The sequence below is a fragment of the Strigops habroptila genome, chromosome 8, assembly GCF_004027225.2.
Source record: "Strigops habroptila isolate Jane chromosome 8, bStrHab1.2.pri, whole genome shotgun sequence".
Classification (NCBI taxonomy): Eukaryota; Metazoa; Chordata; class Aves; order Psittaciformes; family Psittacidae; genus Strigops; species Strigops habroptila.
Window position 1 is genome coordinate 7,053,900 of NC_044284.2, and position 25,520 is coordinate 7,079,419.

At 48.9% G+C, this 25,520-nt stretch overlaps 1 protein-coding gene across 1 annotated transcript; it reads left to right on the plus strand.

The window, feature by feature from the left end:
• Positions 1-2,399: 2,399 nt before the first annotated feature.
• Positions 2,400-24,829, plus strand: ITM2C (integral membrane protein 2C). The gene is made up of 6 exons (XM_030494454.1): positions 2,400-2,860; positions 15,379-15,516; positions 16,262-16,450; positions 16,728-16,838; positions 20,983-21,133; positions 22,434-24,829. The coding sequence occupies exons 1-6, from the start codon at positions 2,561-2,563 to the stop codon at positions 22,523-22,525; spliced, it is 981 nt and encodes a 326-aa protein (XP_030350314.1). The 5' UTR covers positions 2,400-2,560; the 3' UTR covers positions 22,526-24,829.
• The last annotated feature ends 691 nt before the right edge of the window (positions 24,830-25,520 follow it).

Genomic DNA, 25,520 nt, shown 5'->3' on the forward strand with positions numbered 1-25,520 from the left:
AGACCTTTAATGTTGACCCATTTTATAATCATTTGGGTGTTTTCCTATAAATTTTTACAATACCTGGTTTGAGTTCATTGTTACGCTGAGAATAACTTTCTCACCAGTCCTGCAAAGGCTTTTCTTGTGGTACAGTAAAATTAATGAGTATTCCAGTTGTATCCATAAATTCTGCAAACTGGTAGATTGTTCAAGGCACTTGTGCATGTTTCCAACTGAAAAAAGAAAAATATATGTTTTTAAAAGGCCTTTTTGTAAAGTATATGTCAACATTAACAGCATCCTGCAGGATTCCTGGCCTCATGCAGAGCAGTTTTTCACTCTGTTGGTGCTTTTGGGGGGCTAGTTCATGTTTTACAGGGTGATGTTGTTTAAGCCGTGCCTGCGCATGAGTTGCAGAGCCAGTGGCCAGGGAGGACAGTGGGATCTCAGGTAGGGCTGCCTGGTGGAGAAGAGCCAGACTGGTCCAAGCAGGCTGCTTCCAAGCTGTGAACAGCGGACTCCCCCAACACATACACTCTGATCTTAGTCTTGCATGTTTGGTCAATGATGCTTTCCACTTAAAACAGGAATTTAGTTGTTGTGCTCCAAAGAAAACCCATTTTGATTCGGTAGTTGACAGGCCAGCAATTGACTTGCATAGAAAGGGTGACAGGCCAAGGGGGGATGGCTTTAAGCTGGCAGAGGGGAGATTTTCATTAGACATTAGGAAGAGGTTCTTCCCTGTGAGGGTGCTGAGGCGCTGGCACAGGGTGCCCAGAGAAGCTGTGGTTGCCCCATCCCTGGCAGTGTTCAAGGCCAGGTTGGACACAGGGGCTTGGAGCAACCTGCCCTAGTGGAAGGTGTCCCTGCCCATGGCAGGGGGTTGGAACTGGATGAGCTTTAAGGTCCCTTCCAACCCAAACCAGTCTGTGATTCTGTGATTCAAGCTTTCTCTGCCATTTATGTATTGAGAGATTTCGCATCACTTTTCCCCAGCTGGCTTCCTGGCTTTAGATTTCTTCTCTGTGATGCGCTGCCTGGTGGTCTGGAGACAAGAGAGGTAACATGGCATGTGAGGAAGAGTGTAGCCAAACAATCTGAAAACATGCACAGGTAAGGTGAAGAGGGTAGAAAGTGGGATAACCTGGTGGATTGAGGAGACTGGGGCACAAGAATTTCTACCCCTCTGCTCTTGTTCTGGGCACTTCCTTGGTGTAAGGCTACATGTCATTTAGGATAAACATTATTAGAGTAGATAGCAATTGCCTTATAGCTTTTGTCAGGGAATATCCTGATGGTGTATTTTGGTTTGCATGTCAAGTGTGAGGTGTTTGAATCAGGCTGTGAGCACTCCTGATGCCAGAAACTCAGGACCATCTTGTCTCAGTCTGAGCTCCTAATGAGGAGCTGTTTTGGAATTGCTGCCCCTTATCTCTGTGTGAGATAGAACTTGCAATCCTGATGTAACTTTTACCCACACAGTGGGATGCTGGGGGCGACTGAGCAGCTCTAAATATTGACCAATGGCAAGTCAGCACTATGAGCAATTGTTGTGAGTCAATGTTGAATCCCTGCCAAAGATGCCTTTTGCAAATAAAACTTAGCACTAATTTATCAATGGTTTAGTTCATAACATGATGTAAAGCACTCAGTACATAATGAATCCTTCTGGGTTGAAAGAAAATGCCCATAACTGCTTTATTATAAATAAATACCATGTTTGTAAGTGGACTGAATCAATACAAGGGTATAGCTGTTTCTCCACTGCCATTTGCTGCTTTTCTTACTACCCACGGCTGGCAGAGAGGCTTTTGTTAATGTGTTTTTTACCCATTTTATTACTTTAAAGCTGTCGACATGTTCTCTACCCCTTGCTGTGCTGTGCTAGTGAGTCCTGCCTACAGCCAGGTAGTGCCCCACTGTTCCTGCTGTTCCTTTGCATCCGCAGCCCCTCGCTAGCAGCTCTGCTCCCCAGCCAGCATTCAGTGGCACAAAAGCAACCACCCCGATTCTCTTCTGCACGCCACGCTCTCTTCTGTAAGGAAGGGTGTTTTCTAAATCACTGTCCCCATGACGAAGGTAATCTGTCTGTTCTGCTTCCGAGAGCTGATCCTGGGGGAGAGACCACCTGAACCCTCTCGGTTACTCCATGGATTCTGGTCCCAGGCCTTGAATTGAATGGCAGCTTTCCCCCAGTAACCTTTGCTCCCTGTGTGCATGGGTGGTTTAGTTTTCTTTAATTTTGTGGTTTGTTCTGTTTGGTTGTTTTTTCCATTGTTCACAAACCGTGCAGAGGAGGCCCTCAGTGACATGGTTTTAGTGGTTGGCATTGCTGGGGAATGGTTGGACTTGATGATCTTGAAGGTCTTTTCCAACTTGGATGATTCTGTGATTCTATAGTTTGCTGAGCCCATTTCAGCAGTGCCACTTGCCGAACTGCAAGCTTCACACCACAAACACCCAGGGCTGCACCCTCCATCTCCTAAACCTGCCGTGGGGCTGAGAGCTGCAGCCCGAAGCTGCCACCCCCAGAGCTGATGGTGGCTGGCGTGGGGGGAGCGCACCGCTTAGGGCTGCGATGGGGCAGCAGCCGTGGGTGCTGTTGGCTGGCAGGTCCCTACGGGACAGGTTGAACTGCCGGAGCCTCGGGCGGTGCACTCGGGCTCCCCGCTGGCTGCAGAGCCCCGTCTGCCCGCACAGCCCGAGCCCCCTCCCCGGTGCCGCCGGCGGCTCCTCCCCGGGGCGGTGCCGCTGCCGGTGCCGGCGGCGCGGTCGGCGGCGGAGCGGGGCCATGGTGAAGATCGGCGTGCAGCAGCCGCCGGCAGCGCTCAAGCCGGAGAAAGAGAAGGCGGCGGGGGGCGATGGGGCGGCGGGCGCCGTGAGTGCGGGGCGGGCGGGCGGGCCCCGGCCCTCTTTGCGGCGGGTTTTTCCCCTTAATTCCACTCAACTGGAGCGCGGTCCGAGCTGGAAGGGGCGTGCGCGGGGTCGGGGTCTGCTCGCAGCTGCTGCTGCTTGGGAGAGGTGGAGGTGTCCGGTTGGATGGACGTTGGGTCGCATCCTGGGGGCTGTGCGGGCACCCGGAGCTTGAAGGAGGGAGGGGATGGGGCAGTGCCACTGTTGCGGGGTGCGGTGGCCTTGGGTGCTGGAGTATGTGGGGAAGTGGAAGTAAATGGCATCGGAACTCATCCCTTTGGTCTAAGTGGTCTGAGTGAATGTGATTTGGGATTGATCATATGTGAGTGGGTTTTGCATTCTAACAGCTCTGAAGGCTTAGGGTTGGCATGGAGGAGAGGCGAGAGGAGCAAAGCGAGAGGAGCTGGTGCTGGAGCAAGATGGGAAGTGAGGGAATAAGAGCACATGCAGCTCTTTAGATGCTTTGCAGTTTCCAACATGGGAGTTGACACGCGGAAGTTGAATTGCTCTGATGGGTTTAGGTGATGGGTATGTGGAGGTTGGATCCTGCCGGGCGCAAGGGGAATGAAGGCACTGGGGCATCCCTGGTGGATGCCGAGCACAGCTGGGGCCTTGGGGCAGAGTTATGCTGAGTCCATTCCAGCCTGTGTGAGTCACGGGCAGGTGCTGGCAGGCAGCGCTGGGCACGTACCTGTGGTGGTGGTATGGCCGGTGCTCGAGGAGGGAAGGGTGGAATGCACGCTGTTGTGCTTGGCCAGGAGTTGAGTGTTCCCGAAGTCTCTTGTGCTAAAGAACCCCCAGCTTGCACCTTCCTGTGAGGGTGGACTTGCTGTGGTAGGTACCACATTGAATAGTGGGGAGAGTGTTGTCCAGAGAGGTGGGATTGACCCACAGCATCAAGTCTGCCTTGTTAGCGTGCTTCTGTATCACAGTAGGAGACTTTAATGGCATAGCTGTATTCCTCAGGAGTGCCTCAGACTGTGCATGCAGCTTGATCATTTATTGAGCCCTAGCATCTCCCTGATTCAAGAAACAGGGAGCTGTGGTTTTGCTCCATTCCCGCAGCAGTGCAGAGCATCCCCTGCCCTGGGAGCTGGTCTGCAGGAGGGGATTAAGGAGATGGCTCAGTTCTGCAGAGAGTTCAGGGAGTTGCTTACATTGGAATGATCTCTCACATCACGCACGGATGTGCTTGCAGCTCTCAGCTGTGCCATTGGTGTCTGAATGTGCTCAGTCTGTCATGATTGCATCTGTTAATCTAAGGCCTAGGAGCTGTGCAGGAACCTGTAACGGGTAAATGTGGCCAACTGTGACTTCTCAGGTGACTCCCAGGCTTCATCTTTCCTAATAACAGACAAAAGAAGGTGGTAGGTTTCTCACTGCCTTTGATGCCTGACCCTGAAAGTTGACTATCACAGTGGACTTCCAGCTTGTGCTGCCATTAAACCAGCTTTCTGCAGCTGAGGAGTCAGTTGTTCTGCCAAAGGAATGAAATGGGCTTAGGTAGCAAATAAGACATTTTGGGTTCTTTACATTGCCTTGGGCTTTTTTCTGACTCCTGGCAGGCACACTGTTGTTCTTTCAAGCCCGTGTGAAATACAGAGGTACTTAAAAGCATGAATTTACCATAAAGACTTTTCAATAGTCTCTTAATTGGACAGACATGCAAGAAAATCGGTGGACAGGCATGTAAGAAAATGAATGTAAGACTTGTGGCAGGAGCAGGTTGCGGTGGGTCAGTGTGCAAGAGGGTGTCCAGGGAGCAGCACACCCACTGGCAAGAGGCTGGCCTTTTCCAGGTGCAGTTTTCAGGTATCTGTGACACTGGAGTCTTTGGTGTAGTTTGTACTTGGCTGGGCCGAGGGGTGTTAGTGCCTTGTAAAATACCCAGCTTGCAGGGTTAGCATTTCCATAGCCAGGCTTTCTTGCCATGCTCCCTCTCCTGCTGCCAATAATTCCCGTCTGTGTGTGTCTTTCTCTAGCTGCCTTGCAGCAAAATGGCATTGGTGACATGCAAACAAGATGCTCTGCATTCCTTCCCTCTTTGATCTCACGACTTCAATCCCAGTGATAGGAGCCAGAGCTGGGAAATGATTCAGTGCCGGCTTCCGCGGCCTGTGAATTTTGGCAGGTGCTCTGTGAATGCAAAGATATGGCAGGCAAGAAGATGTCTGTGATGCTAATGTGTCCTGAGAAGTAGTAGGTGAGAAGTCCTCACAGTAAGCTCACATGTGCTTTCTCCCCTGTGCAGCTCAGTTTGAATCGAAAGGAATATGCAATTTTAACTCAGTCAGAAAATCCATGTGATTTTGAGGCAATTGGAACATTTTAAGGGCTTATAAAAGCAACAATCTTGCTGTCATTAGTAAGAGCTGGGAGGAGGCAGCAGCCTTGAGCAGAAGGCAGTTTGAGGTTATGCAGTCAGTAAAATAATCTGTTGTGTTTGTCAGAAAATATTTTCTCAGATGCAAAATAGTGTTCAGGGAGTTTTAACTGAACCTCCTGATTTACAGTCTGAGATGGAAATAAACACATACACTATGTCTTTAAGTTCTTGTTAAAGGAGTTAAATAAGCTCCCTGTGTTTGTGATGGACATTGAAATCCACAGGAACTGAGTAAATCTGATGGCTGGAGCTCTCCAGTCAAAATGGGGGTTGGGGTTTTTTTTGTCGATTCCTTATAAACCCCTCTATCACTTGCAGCCAGTTATTCAGCAGAGACAGTGCAAGACCCTGAGAAGGGGTTTCATTAAGATCATCTTCTTTACCAGGTATAAATGCTAAGTATTGGAGGTGCCTCTCATCCCTCTCACTCTGTATGTAGTGGAGACTGACTGCTTAGCTGCCCTGGCCAGGGGCTCTGCCAGATGAAAGCTGTGGCTGCCCCATCCCTGGCAGTGTTCAAGGCCAGGCTGGACACAGGGGCTTGGAGCAACCTGCTCTAGTGGAAGGTGTCCCTACCTGTGGTAAGGGGCTGGAACTGGATGATCTTAAGGTCTTTTCCAACCCAAACCATTCTATGATTCTATGTTTCTCCTTCCTGGAGGTACCAATGCATCATGAGCTGTGGGTGCTCAGAGCTGGGCTGCAGCACATGGGGCAGGTGGAGGAGCAGTGGCCATGCAGGCATCTCTGCTGGGTTTGCGAAGCAGGCATGCCAGCTTGGTGGAAGCTGTTGTGCCAATCAGTGCAATGCTGGGCTTTGTGAGTGACTTCTTTGCAGGATGCTGTGAGGTTATAACAGATGGTGAGGGAAGGGGATGTGAGGAAAAGCCTTTTAAACAGGCTTGTTCTCCAAGCAAGCTGTAAATCCAAAGAGGGAGAAAAAACAGCTGGCAGCAGCGTGGATTGATTATGCTTATTGATAGGTTTGCAGGCTTGAATCCAGGCTTGATGCTGCTGAGCTGCGGGTATTTTCACCATGTTGAGGTCTTGATTTAGGCATCTAAACATGATAGTTATTAAGTTGATGAACTGCCTCCTGTAACCAAAGGCTATTCCTGGCCTTTGCCCAACCCTCGCATATCCACATGGGCTGAAGTGATGTGCCTTGTATGGAGTTGTCAGCTTGAAAAGAAGCATTGTCGCTGCTTCTCAGTTCTCCGTCATTTGGTGAATGCCTAGGAAAAGGGCTGAATGGGAAAAAATGTCCCCAGACCCTTATAGGATCTGCTGTAGTGAAATACTAGACTTGAGAATCTTTCCAGACCCTGGACATGAATATTTGATATTCCAGCTGAGCATGACAAAGGATCTGGCTAAAACCAGTGGGGGATTAGGAGAGGGAATGACTATTTCTAGCAGAAGTGTTATAAATGCGACTGAATTTGGAAACACAGAGCTCTCCTTCACCCAAGAGGTGGATGTAGACTGAAGAGCTGCAGATGGAGAACCTTGAAATGTCTGTCTAGAGGTGTGCATTCTCCCAGAGCTGGAGGAGAGCTGAAGGCAGTGCAGTGTTGCACATAGGTGCTCTTTAGACAGGAAGAACCTGTTGCTTTTACCTGCTTTGGGTGCAGCAATTTCTTTGGCAAAACACGGAGAACTGAGAAACACCTTTAAACAGAAGCAGTTTTAATGGGTAAAAATGAACCAAATGCAAGTATGAAGCAGCAGCTTTGCTCATGTGTTAATATTGCAGCACTGTAGGTCCTGTCAGCAGGACAGGACCTCCTTTGCCTGCTGTAAGAAGCCTTGTGCTGTGCAGCGGTAAGCAGGAGGCTGGTTTTCACCCTGTCATTGCACTGTGCTGTTCCTGTGGCTGTTTGGGAAGAGGTGGCCTGGCATGTGCTGTGTGTGAATCATAGAATCACAGAATCAGCGAGATTGGAAAAGACCTTTAAGATCAAGTCCAACTATTCCCCAGTGCTGCCAAGGCCACCACTAAACCATGTTACAAAGGGCCTCGTGCACATGGTTTGTGAGCACTTCCAGGGACAATGACTCCACCACTGCCCTGGGCAGCCTGTTCCAATGCTGACTGCCATTTCAGGGAACAAATTGTTCCTCATCTCCAGTCTAAACCTCCCCTAGCACAGCTTGAGACTGTTTTCCTTTCATCGCATCCCTTGTATGTGGGAGAAGAGACCAGCCACCTCCTGGTGGCTGCTCAGAGGAGGGGAACACTGCTTCCAGGTCTGGAAAGACGGAGCATCTGGGAGGATGAGCTGTCCTTATGCACAGTTGTGCAGTTCTTGCTTTTGTGATACCAGATCTTTGCTCGTTAATGGTTTTACAGGAGAGGAATAAGGTATTTTTACTTCTGGATGGGTATTTTCTTCCCAGGTGATGTGTGGGAACCTAAGCATGTCTTGTTTTGTTTTTAAGGCCAGTGTTACCATTCAAGGGAGGAACAGTGTGAGGGGGTTTGGCTTTTTGGCTTTGCAGAGTTGTTTTTCCTCACTGCCATCCCCTACCATTGAAGTCGCTTGGAACAATAAAGCTGAGAACGGTAAATCTGCCTCCTCTCTCTTGCTGCTGTTAAACTAGACATCATTTCTTTGTGGTGTATTTCTGAGTGTAGGACTGGCTGTCAGGGTTTTCCTACGCTGCTGCTGGGAGAAAAGATAACTGCTGTCAGTGTTCTGAAAGGGAGCAGTGACTTCATCTTATGGTGTGACACTGTGGAATCCAGATTTTCAGGGAAGAGGCAAATGTTGTAACCTGACATCTGGTTCCTTGTTAAGGTGCTTCAGCTTGAACGCCAGGAAATGCTGGACTCTGACCTGTCTGTTCAGAGCAAACAGTACAGGTTTACAGCTCTGATGCCCCCTCTTGTGTGCAGAGCCAGCACAAGGCAGTACCGTGGCTGTTCCAGCTCTTAAGCATCTTGGGCATGGCTGTGTTCTCTTTCTACTAGCCTTTTGGGAACCAGTTGCATCTAGAGGACGAGTGAGGTGGGACAGCAATGGCCTAACTGGTCACAACCAGATCAGCAGTGCTTGGCTTGCCCTTGGTGACATCCAGTTTGCTCTTGACCATCTCCACCTGCCTGACTGTAGGAGCTCAGAGGTGGGTGCTGTAGTTTTAAACTACATTTGTTTGGACCCCAAAACTATCTGGTCATGGAGCTCCCTGGGGGGAAGAGCCCAGTGGTGGTGTTAAAGCAAGTCCTCTGCCCAGCTGTTGTTCTACTCTGGTGCTTCATCAGGATCCAAAGCCACCACTAACATTGAACAACTTCAGGTGAAAAAGTGTGGAAATCTTTTTCCTCATGTGTCCGAGCACATTATCAGAAGTTGTGTGTGGTGACAAGGGTTAGTGTTAGACTTGGCAGTGCTGGGGGAATGGTTGGACTTGATGGTCTTAAAGGTCTTTTCCAACCTGGTTGATTCTCTGATTCTATGTGTGTGGAGGTCTTTTCCCTGTCATATTTTCTGCTTTCAAATAGAATCATAGAATAGTTTGGGTTGGAAGGGACCTTCAAAGCTCATCTAGTCCAACCCCTTGCACTGAATAGGGACATCTTCAACTAGATCATGTTGCCTGCAACCACATCCAGCCTGGCCTTGAGTTCTCCAGGGATGGTGCATCCACCACCTCTCTGGGCAACCTGTGCCAGTGTTTTCTCACCCCCATTGTAAAAGAGTTTCTTCCTCATGTCCAGCCTGAATCCTCCCCTCTTCTAGTTCAAAACCATCACCCCTTGTCCTATCACAATGGGCCCTTGCTATGAAGTCTCTCCCCATCTTATAGCCCCTTTTAAGAACCGAAAGGCTGCAATAAGGTCTCCTGGGAGTCTTCCCTTCTCCAGGCTGAACAACCCCAACTCTTTCAGCCTTTCCTCATAGCAGAGGTGCTCCATCCCTCTCATCATCTTTGTGTCTCTCCTCTGGACCCTCTCCAACAGGTCCACATCTTTCCTGTACTGAGGACCCCAGAGCTGGACACAGGACTGCGGGGGGGGTCTCACCAGAGCAGAGGGGCACACACAATCCTTCCCACCTCTAGCAAAATCAGTCCCTAGCTCACTTGGCTTGTGCCCAGGGCTCCCTGGGCCTCCCGCACAGGTTGGTGAGTGCATTTGGTTAATATTGGAGCAATTGCACAATTTTACTCTGAAGAGGTGAGTGTGTGGCTGTTGGAAGGATAGTCTGTACAGCTCCTTCCCAAGCACGTGGTCCCGCTGTCATGCCACGGGACAGCTCGTCACTTCAGTGGGCAGTCAGGCTTTTGGTTTGCTTCTTACCAAGCCACACATGAAGGCAGAAGCAGGTAGACTGGTTTGGTGCAGTCTGCTGAGCATGGTATGCAGCTGGTAGCGTTTTCATTTCTGGGAGGAGAAGGAAGACTCAGCTACAGCAAGAACAAGCTGAAAGCTGTTGGCATTTCCTTGCCTCAGTTTCTCAATATTTTTGAATACTTCTGGCATTGGTTAAAAGGTCTCTTTAAGAGTCAGGTGTCTGCCCACCTGCGTATGTCTTTACCTTTGAATCAAATCTCTCGCTGTCTTTGCCAAACCCTTGATTTAAGAGCTTCCCCTATTCCCAGAGCAGCTGTTCTGCTTCAGTCTTACTTGAGCTGCCTTTTAAGTAGGTTTAGGTAGATCTAGTTGCCTCTCGTTAGGTTTTGAGACCCAGTGCCAACACTTAACCTTCATTCTCCTGGGAAGAATTCCTATTCTTTTAATGCCACCTCTCACTTCAGGGTTTCCAAAACCCAGCCCTCACCTTCACTTTGCTTGCTCCTTCCCTCTCCCAGGCGCGGTCTGCCCAGGTAATCCAGAGCCTTTTAGCTGAGGTGCTGGAGCTGCTGCAGCTCCTGTTGGTTTCTGGAGATCAGGCCGTGTTTATCAGACTCTGTAGTGTGTCAGTCAGGCTGTTAAACACCCAGGTTGGGACATTTTTTACCTCTTTATCACAACTGTTTATTTTCTCTGTGCCTGCCTGTCTGTTCAGCGTGATGCTTGGGGCTTTAGCTATGTGGCCTGTATGAATAGCTGCCTTTCTACAAGGAGCTTTGTTGGCTCTGCTAATGCCCTGAATGGTTTTACTCCTGGGAAAGAGGAGAGGGAGATTGGAAAAACTCCAGCTGGAAGTTGTTGTGCCTCTGCCAAAAAATGAAATAAAAAGATACATGGAAATGAATTCCTCACCCCTGTGCAAAGAGGGAGGAGAGACAGCCCCTTAGATCCATCAAGGGGTGGAAAAAGGGGAAAAGAGGGGGGTTACATCTCTCTTGCTGGTGAGGGAGAAGGAAAATATGATCACTGAGCGCTCAGGAGCTCCTACATGCTGCGTTTGTAACATCCTGCTGTCTTTGTCATAGAGCAACAATGCTGGGTTTTAATTAGCCAGTGGTTGGCTTTGATATTCTAATCTCCAGCGCTGCGCAGTGACTTTGTTGCTAGTCACGTGCCGTGGCGTCGTTTGAAGATGTGATTAGATTCATTTATTGCAACCTTTTTGCCTTCGCTGTGATAGTCTCTTAATTACAGGCTTCCAGGCACCCTCGAGTCCAAAACCATCCCGTTGAGTTCTCTGTGGAAATGCTGCTGTGTGCCCTGCACAAGCGCTGCTGACTACTGTGTGCAGGGACTTTGGTTGCCTTGGAAACCATGTGCCATATATATATGTGTGTGTGTGTGTGTGTCTTCCCGCTCCATGCATCCGCACATCATTTTCTTTTCAGACTTGAAGCATTAGAAATGCTCTCCAGCCTGGAAGAGTGGCTGGAAAGTTGCTCATCAAAAAGGACCTGGGGGTGCTGATAGACTGAGTTTGTGTCCAGGCAGCCAAGAAGCCAACAGCATCCTGTCCTGTGTCAGCACCAGTGTGGCAGCAGGGCCAGGGCAGTGATCATCCCCCTGTGCTGGGCACTGGTGAGGCTGCACCACGAATCCTGTGCTCAGTTCTGGGCCCCTCACTGCAAGAGAGACATTGAGGTGCTGGAGCGGGGCCAGAGAAGGGCAATGGAGCTGGTGCAGGGCCTGGAGCACAAGTGTGATGAGGAACAGCTGAGGGACCTGGGGGGCTTAGTCTGGAGAAGAGAAGGCTCAGGGGGGACCTTATCATTCTCTGCAACTGCCTGACAGGAGGATGGAGCCAGGAGGAGGCTGGTCTCTTCTCCCATGTACTGAGTATAGGACAAGAGGAAATAGCCTTGAGCTGTGCCAGGGGAGGTTTAGACTGGATATTAGGAACAGTGTCTTCCGTGAAAGGGTTGTCAGGCATTGGAAGAGGCTGCCCAGGGCAGTGGTGGCCTTGGCAGTGCTGGGGAATAGTTGGACTTGATGATTTTGGAAGTCTTTCTCAACCTCCTAGATTCTATGATCCTGTGACCCTCCAGGTAAAGGGCTTGTTCAGAGGCCCCTCAGTGCTGGTACTGAGCACTGACCCCTGTGACTCTCTGCTAGGGCCCTGGCCCATCCCTGTTTCTCCCTTGGTATCACCTGGTATTTCTCCTCATTTCACTGCCTCTCCTCCCTCCAAGCAGAACTGCTTGAGGACAAGACTCATTCTTTGTTCATCTGGCAGAGGAGCACTTTTTGGAGCAAGGGAGATGCTCTGGCGGATGCAAGGATGAACTGCGTTGCTGCAGTGGTTTTATCTCCCCCTTCTTGTCTTCCTTCATCTGCCTCTCCCCTGTATGTAGTCTCTCACTTTTCTTCTCCAGAGCTCTAGCTTGGCAAGTGCTCTAGTCTCAAACCCTGGCTGGCCACCCCTGCTTGCTGCCTTTCAGATATCACTTCTCTCCGAGCTGCATCCCTCTGAGCATTTCCTTTCCATTGCATTTCTCTCCTCGCTTGTCAGTTGTCAAAATCACATCTATTTTTAGTCGCCCCAAGCTTCTTTGCCTGTTGGGGGTGTATATTTAGACACTTGCTGAACCATGTCCCCTGTTTGTCAGGCACTGCTACACCTAAAATGGAAGATTTCAGACCTGTGTGTTTCAGAAATGCAGGAAAAATGGTTTCTGGAGAACTCGGAGCTGTTTCTAAAGCTGAAGAAGCAGGAACAGGGTGTGAGCTGAGCCCACCTCTGCAGAGGTAGTGTGCGTCTCGGGAGGGAACAAGGCATGACATGACACCTTTAATTTCCTCACTTCTGTCAGCTTCAGCAGGACATGGCTGATGAAAGAGCGATAGAATCAAATGTATTTTTCATAACCTTGTACTGTATTCATGAGAAATATCCAAGGCAGCACGTCACTGGGTATGGTTCTTGCTAGCAGCTCCTGCTAGTTTTGTGTGTCCGTAGGCTCAGCACTGTGGAGCCAGGAGGGTTTGCTCAGCTCCAAGTCCTTCTCTTCGGGGCTGCTCCATCCAGTCTCTGCCTGTGTTTGTGCTTGGGATTGCTCCACCCCAGGTGCTGGACTTTGCACTTGGCCTTGTTGAACCTCACGAGGTTCACACGGTCCCACCTCTCCAGCCTGTCCAGACCCCTCTGGATCCCATCCTTTCCCTCCAACGTGTTGACTGCACCACACAGCTCGGTGTCACCAGCAAACTTGCCGAGGGTGCACTGATCCCACTGTCCATTTTGCCAACAAAGACGTTGAACAGTGCTCGTCCCAACACCAACCCCTGAGGAACACCACTCATCATCGGTCTCCACTTGGACGTGGAGCCATTGACCACAACTCTTTGAGTGCAACCATCCAGCCAATTCCTTACCCAGTGGTCCATCTGTTAAATCCATGTATCTCCAGTTTAGAGACAAGGATGCCATGCGGGACTGCTGCAATGGATTGCCTCTTCTTTAAAACACCCACATTCGTACAGCCAGCAGTGGTGGTCCTGCAGTAGAAGGAGGAACGTTGCAGCATGTGTAGGACAGCGGCCTGGGAGGAAGCAGCTTGGTTTCTTAGAACCTGGTGAAGATTTTTTTCCCTGCTGTTACTGCAGGTTGTGCCCTGCTTCATCCACAGAGTATCAGCACTGAGAACACCTCCAGCCTGAAGCTGAGGGGAGGGCTTGGTGCGTGTGAGGTGTGGTTTGGTTTTCTTTTTTCCTGGTGTCTCATAACTTCTCTCAGGGCAAACCTGTGCTTCACTTGGCTTCCCCCACCTTTCCCCAGAATGGAAAACTTGGGCATTTTTCCCGAAGCCAGGAATGCTTTGTAGGGAGCCAAACTCATCTCCTTTGTCAGTGAGAGGTGGGATGTCTCACTGTGTCCTTGGCTGTGCTTCAGTGTGAGCAGTAGATCTTTTTGTTCCTCTTCATCCCCACTGTCTGCACCCTTTGTCCAATGACAAGTATCCAGGGAAATCCTTTTCTGTGAAACACTCGACATGTAGCATGACTTCCCTGTCATGGCTGTTCATGTCAAAGCCTTTTAACTTCTAGTTATGTGATTTATTTGGCTTTTTCTTTGTGGCTTGTCACGGTTGCTGCCCCTCATCTGCAGAAGGAGAGGAAGGGAGAGGTTGGAAGTGAACTTAAAATGTGGTATTTTTCAGTTTGCTCATCCCTTTATTTGCTGGAGGAGCAGCAACAAACTGATTACACTGATCCTTTAGTGTAGGGAGCTGGTGGTGAATAGAGATGCTGCGGGTCTTTCAAAAGCTGGGATGAGGGAGAAAGAAATATAGGTTAATTTCTCCTGGAGGTGTGCTGGAACTGTAGCTCTCCCAAAGCAATTTGGTCTTTTAGTCTTCACAGTTATCAGTCTGAATGTGGCTAGAAAAGAAAAGCTGCTAGCTGGAGCAGTCCGTGCTGGCTGGAGCAGAGCAGGTTGCAGAAGTGTTGCATGATCCTGGCTCTGCCCCTGTTCTGTGCCTCAGTGGAGCTGGAGGGGAGATCCCCAGGGATGCTGGGGTGCTCTAGCCTCTCAGAAAGAGTGACCTGATGCCTCCAAGCCTGGGGTTGAACTGCTGCTCCGTGGCAGGGACCCAGGGACATCTCCACTTGGGGAGATGTACCTGCAGCACCTGCACCACCCTGCGGGTTTTGGCCATGGTACCCTGGAGAAACATGTCTTCCTTTAAAAAGTGATGCAGCTTAGAAATGGGAGGCTGTTGGTGCTTTTAAATCTGTTCCTCCAGTTTGCAGCAGTCTCTGGCCAGCCATAGACAGAGTGTCTTTCTAGTCAAACATATCAGATCATGTACTGTGCAGAGGGAGCCCTCCCTGGTGCCTCTCTCCCCTGTCTGCCTGCTGAGCTGCGGGCAGCTTTCAGCTCTCCTGGTTGGAAACTGGGGCATCTCTGAACCGGCTTCTTTCATCTGCCTCTGAAAAGCCCTGCATCCTCCTGCTTAACATGTCAGAGGGTTATTTTGGTAGTAAAAACAAAAGCATCTTAGGCTGGCATGAGTGGGTCCCCAGGAGGTAAACCTGCCTTTGTGCTGCCCTCCTTTTCAAGGGCTGTAATGGGGTCAACTGGCTACTGTCTGTATGGATTGGGAAGCTCTGTGAGATGGCAGATATGTTTTCTTTTGATGCTCTGACCATATTCTTGGAAGGTGTGCAGGAATCTGCTTGAAAATGAAGCTGAGATCAACACAGCGGTTTGGGTAGGCTCACCCCAGCAGGGCCAGGAGGTTTCTCTCTGAGACGAGTCATTTCCACCTCAAATTTCTGATGAAGAATTCACCTCAAAAATATTCTGCAGCAAAATTCCACCATGGCAGCATTGCAGCAAGAATTTTTAAGTAAAAATACATAAATGCTGGAACTGTTAGTTCCTGATTTCCTTTTCTTCAGTCAGTCCTTATAGTCCACTGAAACAAAGCTTGACTTTGTTCTGAGCAGTTGGTGGGAAGCAGAGTATACATATATATGTGTGTATGTTCATACACACACTTTATTTTATATATATATATATATAAAAATAAATATATATCTATATAGGGCATGAGGGGGAGAACAAAATGCACAAGAAGTGTTTTCCTCTTGCCAGAATGCTGTCAGATCTGAAGTCACTTTATGGGATGGTGCCTGCCACCTTCAGTCGCACACCACAAAAAGCCTTTACATAAAGCATAGTTGTTGTTCTGGTCCCTTGCAGCAACATCTGACTGATGCTCTCATTTTCACTTTGCAGGAAGAGCCAGCACCTCCGGTGCAGGGCCGGAGGTCATCGCTCAGCGGAGTGTGCTACCTGACCATGGGTCTCCTTGTGCTGCTCCTGGGCTTGGTCTTTGCATCAATGTATGTGTACAGATACTTCTTCATCACCCAGGTAAGGCTAAGTCGGGAAGGACTTCTGGCTCTTGAGCTGGAGCAGCCAGACAAGCTGCTTCAGCCTTTAAAAGCGGGGGTGCTGCTATTTATTGCTTTGCACTGTGATAACTTGGGAGCCAGGCCTCCAGGCACTGCAGACGAGACATGTCTTCAGGCTCACAAGGAATGGCTCAATGTCTGGACGGACACCAGTGACAAATGGTGTCCCTCATGGGTCCATGCTGGACCAGTACTCTTTAGTATCTTCATCAACAACACAGTGTATTGAGTGTGCCATCAGCAAGTTTGCAGATGACTCGAAGCTGAGTGCTGCAGTTGACATGCCCAAGGGATGGGAAGCCATCCAGAGGAACTTGGACAGGATGGAGAGGTGGGCCCATGCGAACCTCATGAGGTTCAACAAGGCCAAATGCAGGGTCCTGCCCCTGGACTGGAGCAACCCCAGTATCAATACAGTCTGGGGGATGAAGAGATTGAGAGTACCCCTGAGGATAAGGACTTTGGGGGTAGCAGTGGATGATGCGCTCCCCATGACCCAGCAGTGTGCACTCACAGCACAGAAACCCCTCGTGTCCTGGGCTGCATCTTCAGAGTGTGATTGATCTTGAAAGATCTTCAAGCATGTGTTTGAAAAGAGTGTTTTTACCCTGCATGGGTACGATTCTTCCCGTGTTTGCTGTAGCTGTTCATGGGGTGTGGGGTGTATGAGAGGTGTACCTCTATCCTGGGTCTCATCCCCACAGCTGCCCCGCGAGAGTGTGTTTCACTGCGGCGTCCTCTACGAAGACTCGCTGTACTCACCGTTCAGAGGGCAGCTGGAGCTGCACGAGGATGTCAAGATCTACATTGAGGAGAACTACGAGCAAATCAATGTCCCACTGCCCCGGTTCGGAGGGAGTGACCCTGCAGATATCATCCATGATTTCCAGCGAGTAAGGAGCTGTTGTGGCCTTTGGGAGGTGTAGCATGGGGCTATGCTATCACTATTGTCCAATATGTCTGTGATGATTTTATTAGTGAGCTGACCTCCTTCCCAAGGCCCTCTCTGAGGTTTTCCAACCTGCTCATCTTGCTTGGTAGGGAGGTCCTTGGACAGGTTTGCTTTAAAGCAATTTCCTGTCTTCCCTGAATTCCCTCTTTTCACCTATTTTCACAGCCACATTCCATAGTGAAGGGCTCAATTCCGTATTTTCTGTGCTTGGAACGCAGGGTCTGACAGCTTATCACGACATAACGCTGGATAAATGCTACGTCATCGAGCTGAACACCACTATCGTGATGCCCCCTCGCAACCTGTGGGAGCTGTTGGTTAACGTGAAGGTACAGGCTGCAGTCTTGCTTATTTTGCATGATCTCCTGGAGTTGGCTTGTGGGTGCCAGTTGGAATGCCATGGGAAATCAAAACTGCTTGGTCTAAGTCAGCCTTGGCTCTGCCAGAGCTGAGCCTGCATGTAGAGCGAAGGCTTCAGTGGGTTTAGCTGGAATATGAATTTACAGACAGCACAATAACACTGGCATAACGGATCAATCTGACAAGGGTGACATGAAGAAGCAACAGATTCCTTCCCTCTGGTGTTCACTGATTGTAGGCATCAAAGAAAGAAAGATTTCTCTCCTTTCACTCTTGCCATGGTTACTGCTGTGGTTTGCCATTTGCAGAGCTCTTGGTGGCCCTCGGGGAGTACCAGGCCTTCAGCTTTCACCGTTTTGAGGGGGAATATGTGCTGCCCTCCCTGCCAGCTGTGAGTGCAGCACCACACTTGGGCTCATGTGGTTTTGCTCACAGCTGGCATTAACTGGGTTTAGTACCAGCAGTTTGGTTCAGTTCAGAAGCCCATGACTGAAAGTGGTTGTCTTAAATAGAGTGCTGTTTAATCCTAACACCAGGGGAAAAAGCAAAACAGGATTTTTAAGACTGCAGAAGGTGCATGTCTATCTCAGCCTTTTGCAGGTAAAGCAAAGCACTGAGCCTGGGTCTTTTACTCCCTTCCATGAGGATCTATTTGAAAGGAAGGGAAGGAAAGGAAAAGAAAAAAAGGGAAGGGAAGGAAAAGAAAGAAAGGAAAGGAAAACAAAAAAAGGGAAGGGAAGGAAAAGAAAGAAAGGAAAGGAAAAGAAAAAAGGGAAGGGAAGGAAAAGAAAGAAAGGAAAGGAAAAGAAAAGGAAGGGAACGAAACCAACAGTCTAATTCTCCCTCTTAAATTCTCTTTGCTCACTTGCTGCTACATGCATTGTGATGAACTTTGTAGGGGTTGAGAGGCAAAAGGTTGTGCCCTGAGAGATGCCTGATCTCCAGTCCTTGTCCAGCTCCCAGTTTGTTTCCTAGCAAGTCTTTTCATGCACTGTGACCATCTGGCAAATGTGCTGGGAACCCTGCTGATGCGTGACATGCATGTACTTGCAACTCGCTTCTGACCAGGGCAGGTGAGCAGCCCCTGGGGCAGAGGGAAATGAAAAAGGCAGAATTGCACAAGCTGACAGCAGAGTCCCAGAAAAAAACCAATAGATTGGGGATGCTGGTCATGTCTTAAAATAACAGATATAAACTTAGAGTCAATGAATATTATACTATGTCTTTATCAGAAATTGAATTTTAAAAGGGGTTGAATTCAAGAAAAATGGGCTTATGTGTATGGTCTTATGTATCTCTTTAAAGAAAGCACAAAGCAGGTGTGAGTTTAAAAATCTGATTATTGAGATGGGTAGGTGTCCAGTCTGTCTGGGGACACCTTAGGGACATTGGTTTTAAGTGTTGAGCTTGGTCTTGAGCTCAGAAACAGTTTTTTCCCATGAGGACAGTGAAGCAGTGGAACAGGTTGCCCAGGGAGGTCGTGCTGCCACCTTGAAATCCTTGGATTTCAAGACCAGACAGGGTAAAGCCCTGAGGTCCCTCCCCAGCTGAATTATCTCTGTCTCAGAGCCTGTCATCTTCATGTCCACAGGCAGGGCCTTGCAGGTGACCTGTATCAGGCAGAGGGGGCAAATTTCTTCCTGCTGCAGAGACCTTCATCACCTGATGAATCGCCCCACTGCTGTTGGTCCCTGGACTTGGAGACTTTTGCTTTCTCTGCATCTCTGAATCCAGTCAAGTCCCTAAAGAATGAGACTGATTTCCAGCTGAAAGTTTAGTTTCTAGGTGGCTTCAGTCTTGTTTCTAGGACCAAACCTCAGTCCAGCAAATAACATTAGTGGTTTGCTCCAGCAGACTGTGGCAGCGCAGAGAGGCACTGAAACCCCTTTGCCCTTTCTTCCCTGAGCAGCCTGGTGCTGGGGTGCCCCTTTGCAGTGTGGCTGTCACCATGTATGCATTTCCAGGCCTCTTGTGTCTGATTTTTTTGCCTGTAAATGGCAGCTCAGCTGCTTCTTGCAGGCTTTATTCTGCATAGGTGTGTCAGTTCGGTGAATGGCATAAGTATTGAAGAGAAAAGGATGGAGGGATGTTCCTCTGTGCAGCACCAGGAAGCTGGGAGATGAACCACTTAAGTGATGGACAATCCACACCTTTTTCAGAATGCAAGATGCTCAGAGCTTTAGTTTTCTTAAAACTCTTGGCAGAGAATTGAAGGTATCATCCTTGTTGCATAGTGCTGCCATAGAGGAGTGATGATTCCTGACTACTTCAGCTGCCACAGCTATTTAAATCTAAAATAATGAAGAAACTGGGCTGTGTGCATGTCTCTCTCTCTAAGCCCTCTCACCAGATCAGGGATGTGGCCAGTCCTGAGCCCCAGCCCTGGGTGTTAATGTGACAGCTCCTGCCAGTAACTGCACGTATCATATGCCCTCTCCTGCATTCTCCCATCGAGAATCAATAATTGACTTTCTTGCACAACTGTTGTGTTAGTGTAGGGCAAACTTCCACTAATCATCTAGTCCTCCAGCAGAGGAGAGCTTTATTGATCCAGCAGGATATGCCAGCCCACAGCACAGCACAAAGACAATGTGTTTCCAGGTGCATCTCTATGGAGATAACCAGTCCTGTGGTGGAAACTGAAGAGGTAGTATTTGAAATTGTGCTGTTGTTGCTTGCCTTTCCCCTTGATTATATTTATATTGGCCCCAGGATCTGCTGGTTCTTTCATTTCTTTGACTCGTGATAAGCAGAAGGGTCCAGAAGTGAGTATTTACTTCATGGCCTGGTTAGCATCTAGCGTGCTCAGAAGTGGCCGCCAACCCAAGCTATACTTGTAACACAGCTGCTTATTATGGGGAGAGACTTTTTAGCAGGGCCTGTTGCAACAGGACGAGGGGTGATGGCTTTAAACTAAAAGAGGGGAGATTCAGGCTGGACGTGAGGAAAAAACTCTTTACACTGAGGGGAGTAAAACACTGGCACAGGTTGCCCAGAGAGGTGGTGGATGCCCCATCTCTGGAGACATTCAAGGCCAGGCTGGATGTGGTTGTAGGCAACATGATCTAGTTGAAGATGTCCCTACTCAGTGCAGGGGGTTGGACTAGATGAGCTTTGAAGGTCCCCTCCAGCCCAAGCTATTGTATAATTCCATGATTGCCAATGCCCAGACAGCTGTAAGCTGGCCTGGCACCCAGGAATCAGCTTGCAGAGAGTCTTCAATGCCAAGCAGATTTCCTTCTTGCAGGGAGAGAGACAGCCTCTCTCCCTGGGATGCTCCCAGGTACCCCATTTTCTCTCTCCCCATTTTCTCCAGCCCCTGGTGGCTTTCTGCCATGTCCCCTTGTCAGGTACCCTGCTCATCACCCTGGTGTTCATAGTGGCCTCCACCCCAGCAGCAGGGAGCTTACATGTCCTGCTTTGTCTCAGCTTGCTCCATGGTGTGACCTGCCTTCCTGCACTGCTGCAGAGCCCCTGGATGATGCCCCTGGGGTGATGGAAGTGTGCTGAGAGCTGTCTGTCCCCTGAGCACCTAGCATGACTCTGCAGGGTGGTGGTGCTAAATGTGGTGCCCGTGGCCCATCTGTTGTGCTTGTTCCCGTGGGCTGTAAGGGTAGGAGATCATTGTGGCTGTGCTGAATGAAACGAGGAGGAGGAGGAAATGTGGAAAACTCAGGAAACTGTTGGAACCTGAGCAGGGCTGGCGCTTCTGGTTTCTGCTTTTTGAAGTAAATGTAAAATGCACATTTTGAGTGGAGTTCCTGGCATTTTGGTTGAGTCTTGATCCCTCTCCAGAGGGCAGGGATCTGAGTTAAAGCTCTGCGCACCTTCCTTTAAAACTGGGGTTAGTTTATAACAGGGTTGATCCTACACTGGCTTCATCCATTATTTTTTGGATCTAATCAGCTTTGTGTGCTCTGGGCTAGTAGCATGGGACAATTTACTGCAAAGCGAAAGAAGTGTGTTAACTGGACTCAGTAAGTGGAGTTTGAGCCATCAAACACGGATTTTTAACAGTGTGGCTGTCCTTGGCACTCTGTGAGACAGTTGTGTTCAAGGAGCCATTCATGGCACCATTTGTGCTTTATTTTGGTGGAAACTGTGTCATTTCAGAAAGGGACATACCTGCCTCAGACATACATAATCCAGGAGGAGATGATCGCGACCGAGCACGTCAGTGACATGGAGCAGCTCGGCTCCTTCATCTACCGCCTCTGCAGCGGCAAGGAGACCTACAGGCTGAAGCGGAGGAGCGCAAGGAGACGTAAGAGCCTTGCCACATTCAGCTGTCCTAACTTGCTTACCCCAACATCACAGTTGTTATCGCTGCTGTTACAGCCATGCTGGCCTCTTTATGGCAAGAGGGGAGGTTTCCTTGTGGGTGTAGGCACACAGGCGATCTTGGGAGGTGTTTCCCATCTGGTTCATCTAAACCCTAACCTGGGATGCTGCTGCTGCAGATGGGTGCTGGCTGCTGTGTTTCTGTTGCCTATCAGCCTAGTAGAAACATGGAGATAATGGTTGCAGGAGCCAGCAAGTCCTTTGCATCTGGGATCCTGTGGCTGAACTAATAGCAGTGCTGGTGGGAACTGTATGGAAAATTTCCCTAATGGAGACACCTGCTTCAGTGGCAGTTAGTCAGAGCAGATTAGATCTGCAAATTACCCTTAATCAGTGAAGTTCCTAATAATATGGAAAAAGTTGTCAAGAGGGAAAATTGGACTACCTTAAAATGGTTTCATGAAAATCAGCAGTATGTATCTTATAAACAAATGCTAATATTGCTGCAAAACACTCCAAAATACTGTTTTGCAGCAGTATTTTGCAGGAAGAGTGCAGTATTTGTATTTATTTAGGTTTAGATACTGCTGTACTTAAAGGCTTGCCTGTAGTCAGTTTGGATTTGGGTCTCTGGGGAAGAAGCAGGGTGCAGAAGACTCCATGGCTGTAGGTTGTGGTTGCTTTCCCAATGGGAACTGCACAGTTGTGCACAGGGCTGCTGGCATGCTGGCTGCTGTGCCTGTGGAGCCCTGGCACTGTCCTGTTTGTCAGCAGGGCACCACTGGGGTTGCTGTAAGAGGGGAATACCTGCCCGGCAGAGCTGCCAAGAGTTGAGGTCTTGCAGTTTAAGGGCATGGGGAGCATTCCTTGTTTCCCAGAGAGGCTGGGGCCATAGCAGGATCAGTGCATGTGGGGATACAAACCGCTACAGAGGAGTGGCTATTTTAAGCTCTCCTTGACTGCATTCAGAGTTGTGGTCTGTACCAGCCTGTGACTTCTGCTGGTTTCATGAGGCTTTTGGTCTCTGTGACATCACTGAGATGTTGTCAGCTGAAACCAGCTGTTTCCAGGCAGCTCATGGCGCCTCTTACTGCAGAACCATGGCCTGGACAACATGGCTGTTCTTCCAAAGACCACATTATGCTGCTTTTCCTATAGGCTGTGTTGTCCCTGCATTTCAGCGTTCAGCAGTTGCACATCTGCTTTCCTTCCCCCACTTGCTGCAGCTCTTACAGATTATCATTGGTTGAATTTCCCTTCTCCTCTCTTTCAATCACTTCTAGGCATCAGTCGACGCGAGGCTGGAAACTGTCATCGCATTCGTCACTTTGAAAACACTTTTGTGGTCGAAACTGTTATCTGCGGGAAGTCATGAAGCTACTCTCCAGATGTAACCTTCCTTGGCTTTGCTTGCACACACATGCACACACATGCTCTCAGTCCTCTCTTTAGACATGGTAATCTGTCTTACTTTTTTTACTCCCTCCCCTGCTTGTGCAGCTCTAACCTCGCGGGTCCATCACAGTGGATTCTCTTCTCTCCCCGCTACCTGCCTGAAGCGTCTGTTGGGCTTAAATTTACACAGTGGTGAAAGATAACATGGGAGTAGATGCAGCTTCTTCCATACCACAGGATGGGAATCTTCTTTGGAAGCAAGTTTGGTGTAGAAGGGGTGCCTGAGAAATAGGAGTGCTGGAAATAGGTTGCGGGATTTCAGGCTGGTATAGTGTTTGGAGGCTGCCTTGGCACTGGGACAGAAGGTGCATGAATAAGAGGAGGGCTACTGGTTTAGTGCTGATGTAGTGACCAGAAATATGTAACCAGATACACTTAGGAAAAGAGTAGTTGTGAGGTTACAGACAGGCTGGTTCAGAAAGCTCAGCAGAAGGAGGGTTTCTGCCCAAACCCTGCTGTGGTGGTCCCTGTGAAGACCAGATATACAAACGTTGAAAGCAACCACTGTGTTGTTTTTATGGCTCCTGGACTCACCCCTCACATCTCCTCCTGAACGCATTGTGGCTCAATGTGACTCACAGAGCAATGCAGGGTATCCTGATGGGTGTTCAGGATGGGCAGGAGGCCAGGGCAAGGAGGTGGGTTGGGAATGACACAAATGACACAGCATGTCCCTGCTCCCCAGCCACAAAGCAGAAGGTGAAGTGCAAGCCTGTGTAGCCTTTCCTCTAACACACAGTTGGAGCTGCTGTGGATCCTGGGCAGATCTGCTGTTGCTTTGCCCATGTAAATAGCGGCGAATCTTGGATGTGAGGTGCCAAAGCTCCACTGATGTCCCTTCTATATAAGCCGTGGCTGTGGGTAGAGCCGGGTGGTTTACTCCAGCCCTGTGTCTGTCCTGGCCAGCTCTGCTTGCTTGGGAAGATTATGTTCATGCGTCTGTGTTCCTGAGTTGTTGTTGAGATCCCATCTGTGTGCGGATGGGGTGCCATGCCTACGTACAAAGTGGTGTCAGCAGCAGAGCTGGGAGTTACTGGCAAGTGCAGAAGCAGATTTTTTTAATTCGCTGTTTTTAACAATGTGTGTAATCTTGTTTATCACCTCTGATGAAAGCTGGTTTCATAGTGATTACTGTAGTCCTGCAGTGTATCACATTATCTGCAGGCACCATTCTAGCACAGGTATTGATACAAGGCAAGATTCACCTGATGAATATACTGCAGAAGAATTGTGTGATTGAAACTGCATTTCTGGTGATCATCAGACAGAAAAAAATGCAGATTAATTAAATATCCTTCCCTCTGTTCCATAAATATGGTTAAAACTAATTAGGCTCTTGAAATGCAGGCAGGTTTTTGGCTTGAAAGAATGGGGTGAGTTTCAGCTTGGCACATTCTTGTTAACTGGTTTCCAGCAAATCTGGACTTGTTCACCATCTGCTGAAATTCACAGCTTGTTGTTTTAGAAAGGAAGGATAAAGTAAATGCAAGTACAATCATTAACTCAGCACAACCAAATAAGTGAATATATTTTAGAATAAAACTTTTAAGTAATAATACAGTGAGTTAATTATGTGAAAACAAAGCAGGATCTCTAAACGGTCAAATAATGCAATAGGTATTAGTATGTCCTTAGTGCTGAGAATTTATTTTTCTATATAAACACAGTCATCTATAAACATCAAGTTTTAACAAGTAGAGGAGGATGCTTTGGTTTCATTCTACTTTAAGCTTAATGTAAAATGAAGAATTATATGTACCTCATGCAGGTTGGTCAGGAAGGTTTCCCACTGCCAGAGAGGTACGTGCTTTTCTAGCGTTGTGTTTTTCCAATGGTAACTTGCTGCTAGCCCTAATCTTTCATTGCTGAGTGGATGACAAGAAGTGGGTAAGAGGATTGGTTCACTTAATGGAAGTGCTGCAGACTGGTAAATTTAAGCCCTGAGTTTATTTCTAGGAGCGTAAGCCTGCACTCAGGTGAGCATACAGACCTTTCTTCCCCTTCCTTCTGATTCTGCATGAATTAACTGGTCACTGAATATGCTAACTCTGTGCAATCCCGCAGCTGTAAGGACAAACCTTGGTTCTTTTAAGGTGGTCACTGTTTCATACAATGAGAATGCAGTTGTCTAGAGACAAAACATAAGATGCTTTGTATATTTTGTCTGGTAGGACTCTTACTTCTTAGGAAAAATCCATGGGATAATAAAATCTTTTACCTCTGATCTGTAGAGTGTGTGTTTGTTCAGAATGAAGAGCACGTGCCCTCCATGAAGCTGTTGCTCATGGGAGGCAGCAGCTGGATCGCCCTGGAGGGGCCAGCCCGCGGGCATCTTGGAGCTGGGCAGTGGGAGGATGCTGCAGTGTGGAGGCCCTTCCCCGTGGGGATGGGAGAGCTGTGTGGGGACATGGCTGAGCAGCCCGCTGTGGAGCTTGCCCATGTCTGCAGGCTCTGCAGGGCTTTTCCCTTGTCCTTGCACTTCCCTGGGAGACCCAAGGGCAGCCCCTGGTGGGACGGTTGCTGCCAAACTGAGGTCTGTGAAGCAGCAAGGTACCTCTGCTGCTTGATGGTAGGTGTCTGACCTCCATGCTCAGCCTTGCTTCTCCAGCTGCCTGACTTCTGCACAGAAATTTGTCTGTTTGCATGTGCCCTAAGCCTGCTGTTGCCTTCTGGCTGGCTCTGTGGGGCAGGTCTCTGGAGGGCTTCCCTCCTCTCCTTGTTGCACGCAGAGACGTGGTTCCCTTAGTGCTCTCCTGAGCTTTCTGTGCCCCTCTTTCATCCTTCTGATAGGGAAGTGTCAGAATATTGTTGCTGAACTCAGCTGATCCTCTTTCCACAATTAGTCTCTGGTCAGTCAGTGAGGAAGTTCAAGTTTCGCATGTTACAGTATTTTCTGATGCATTTTGCACTTCTTC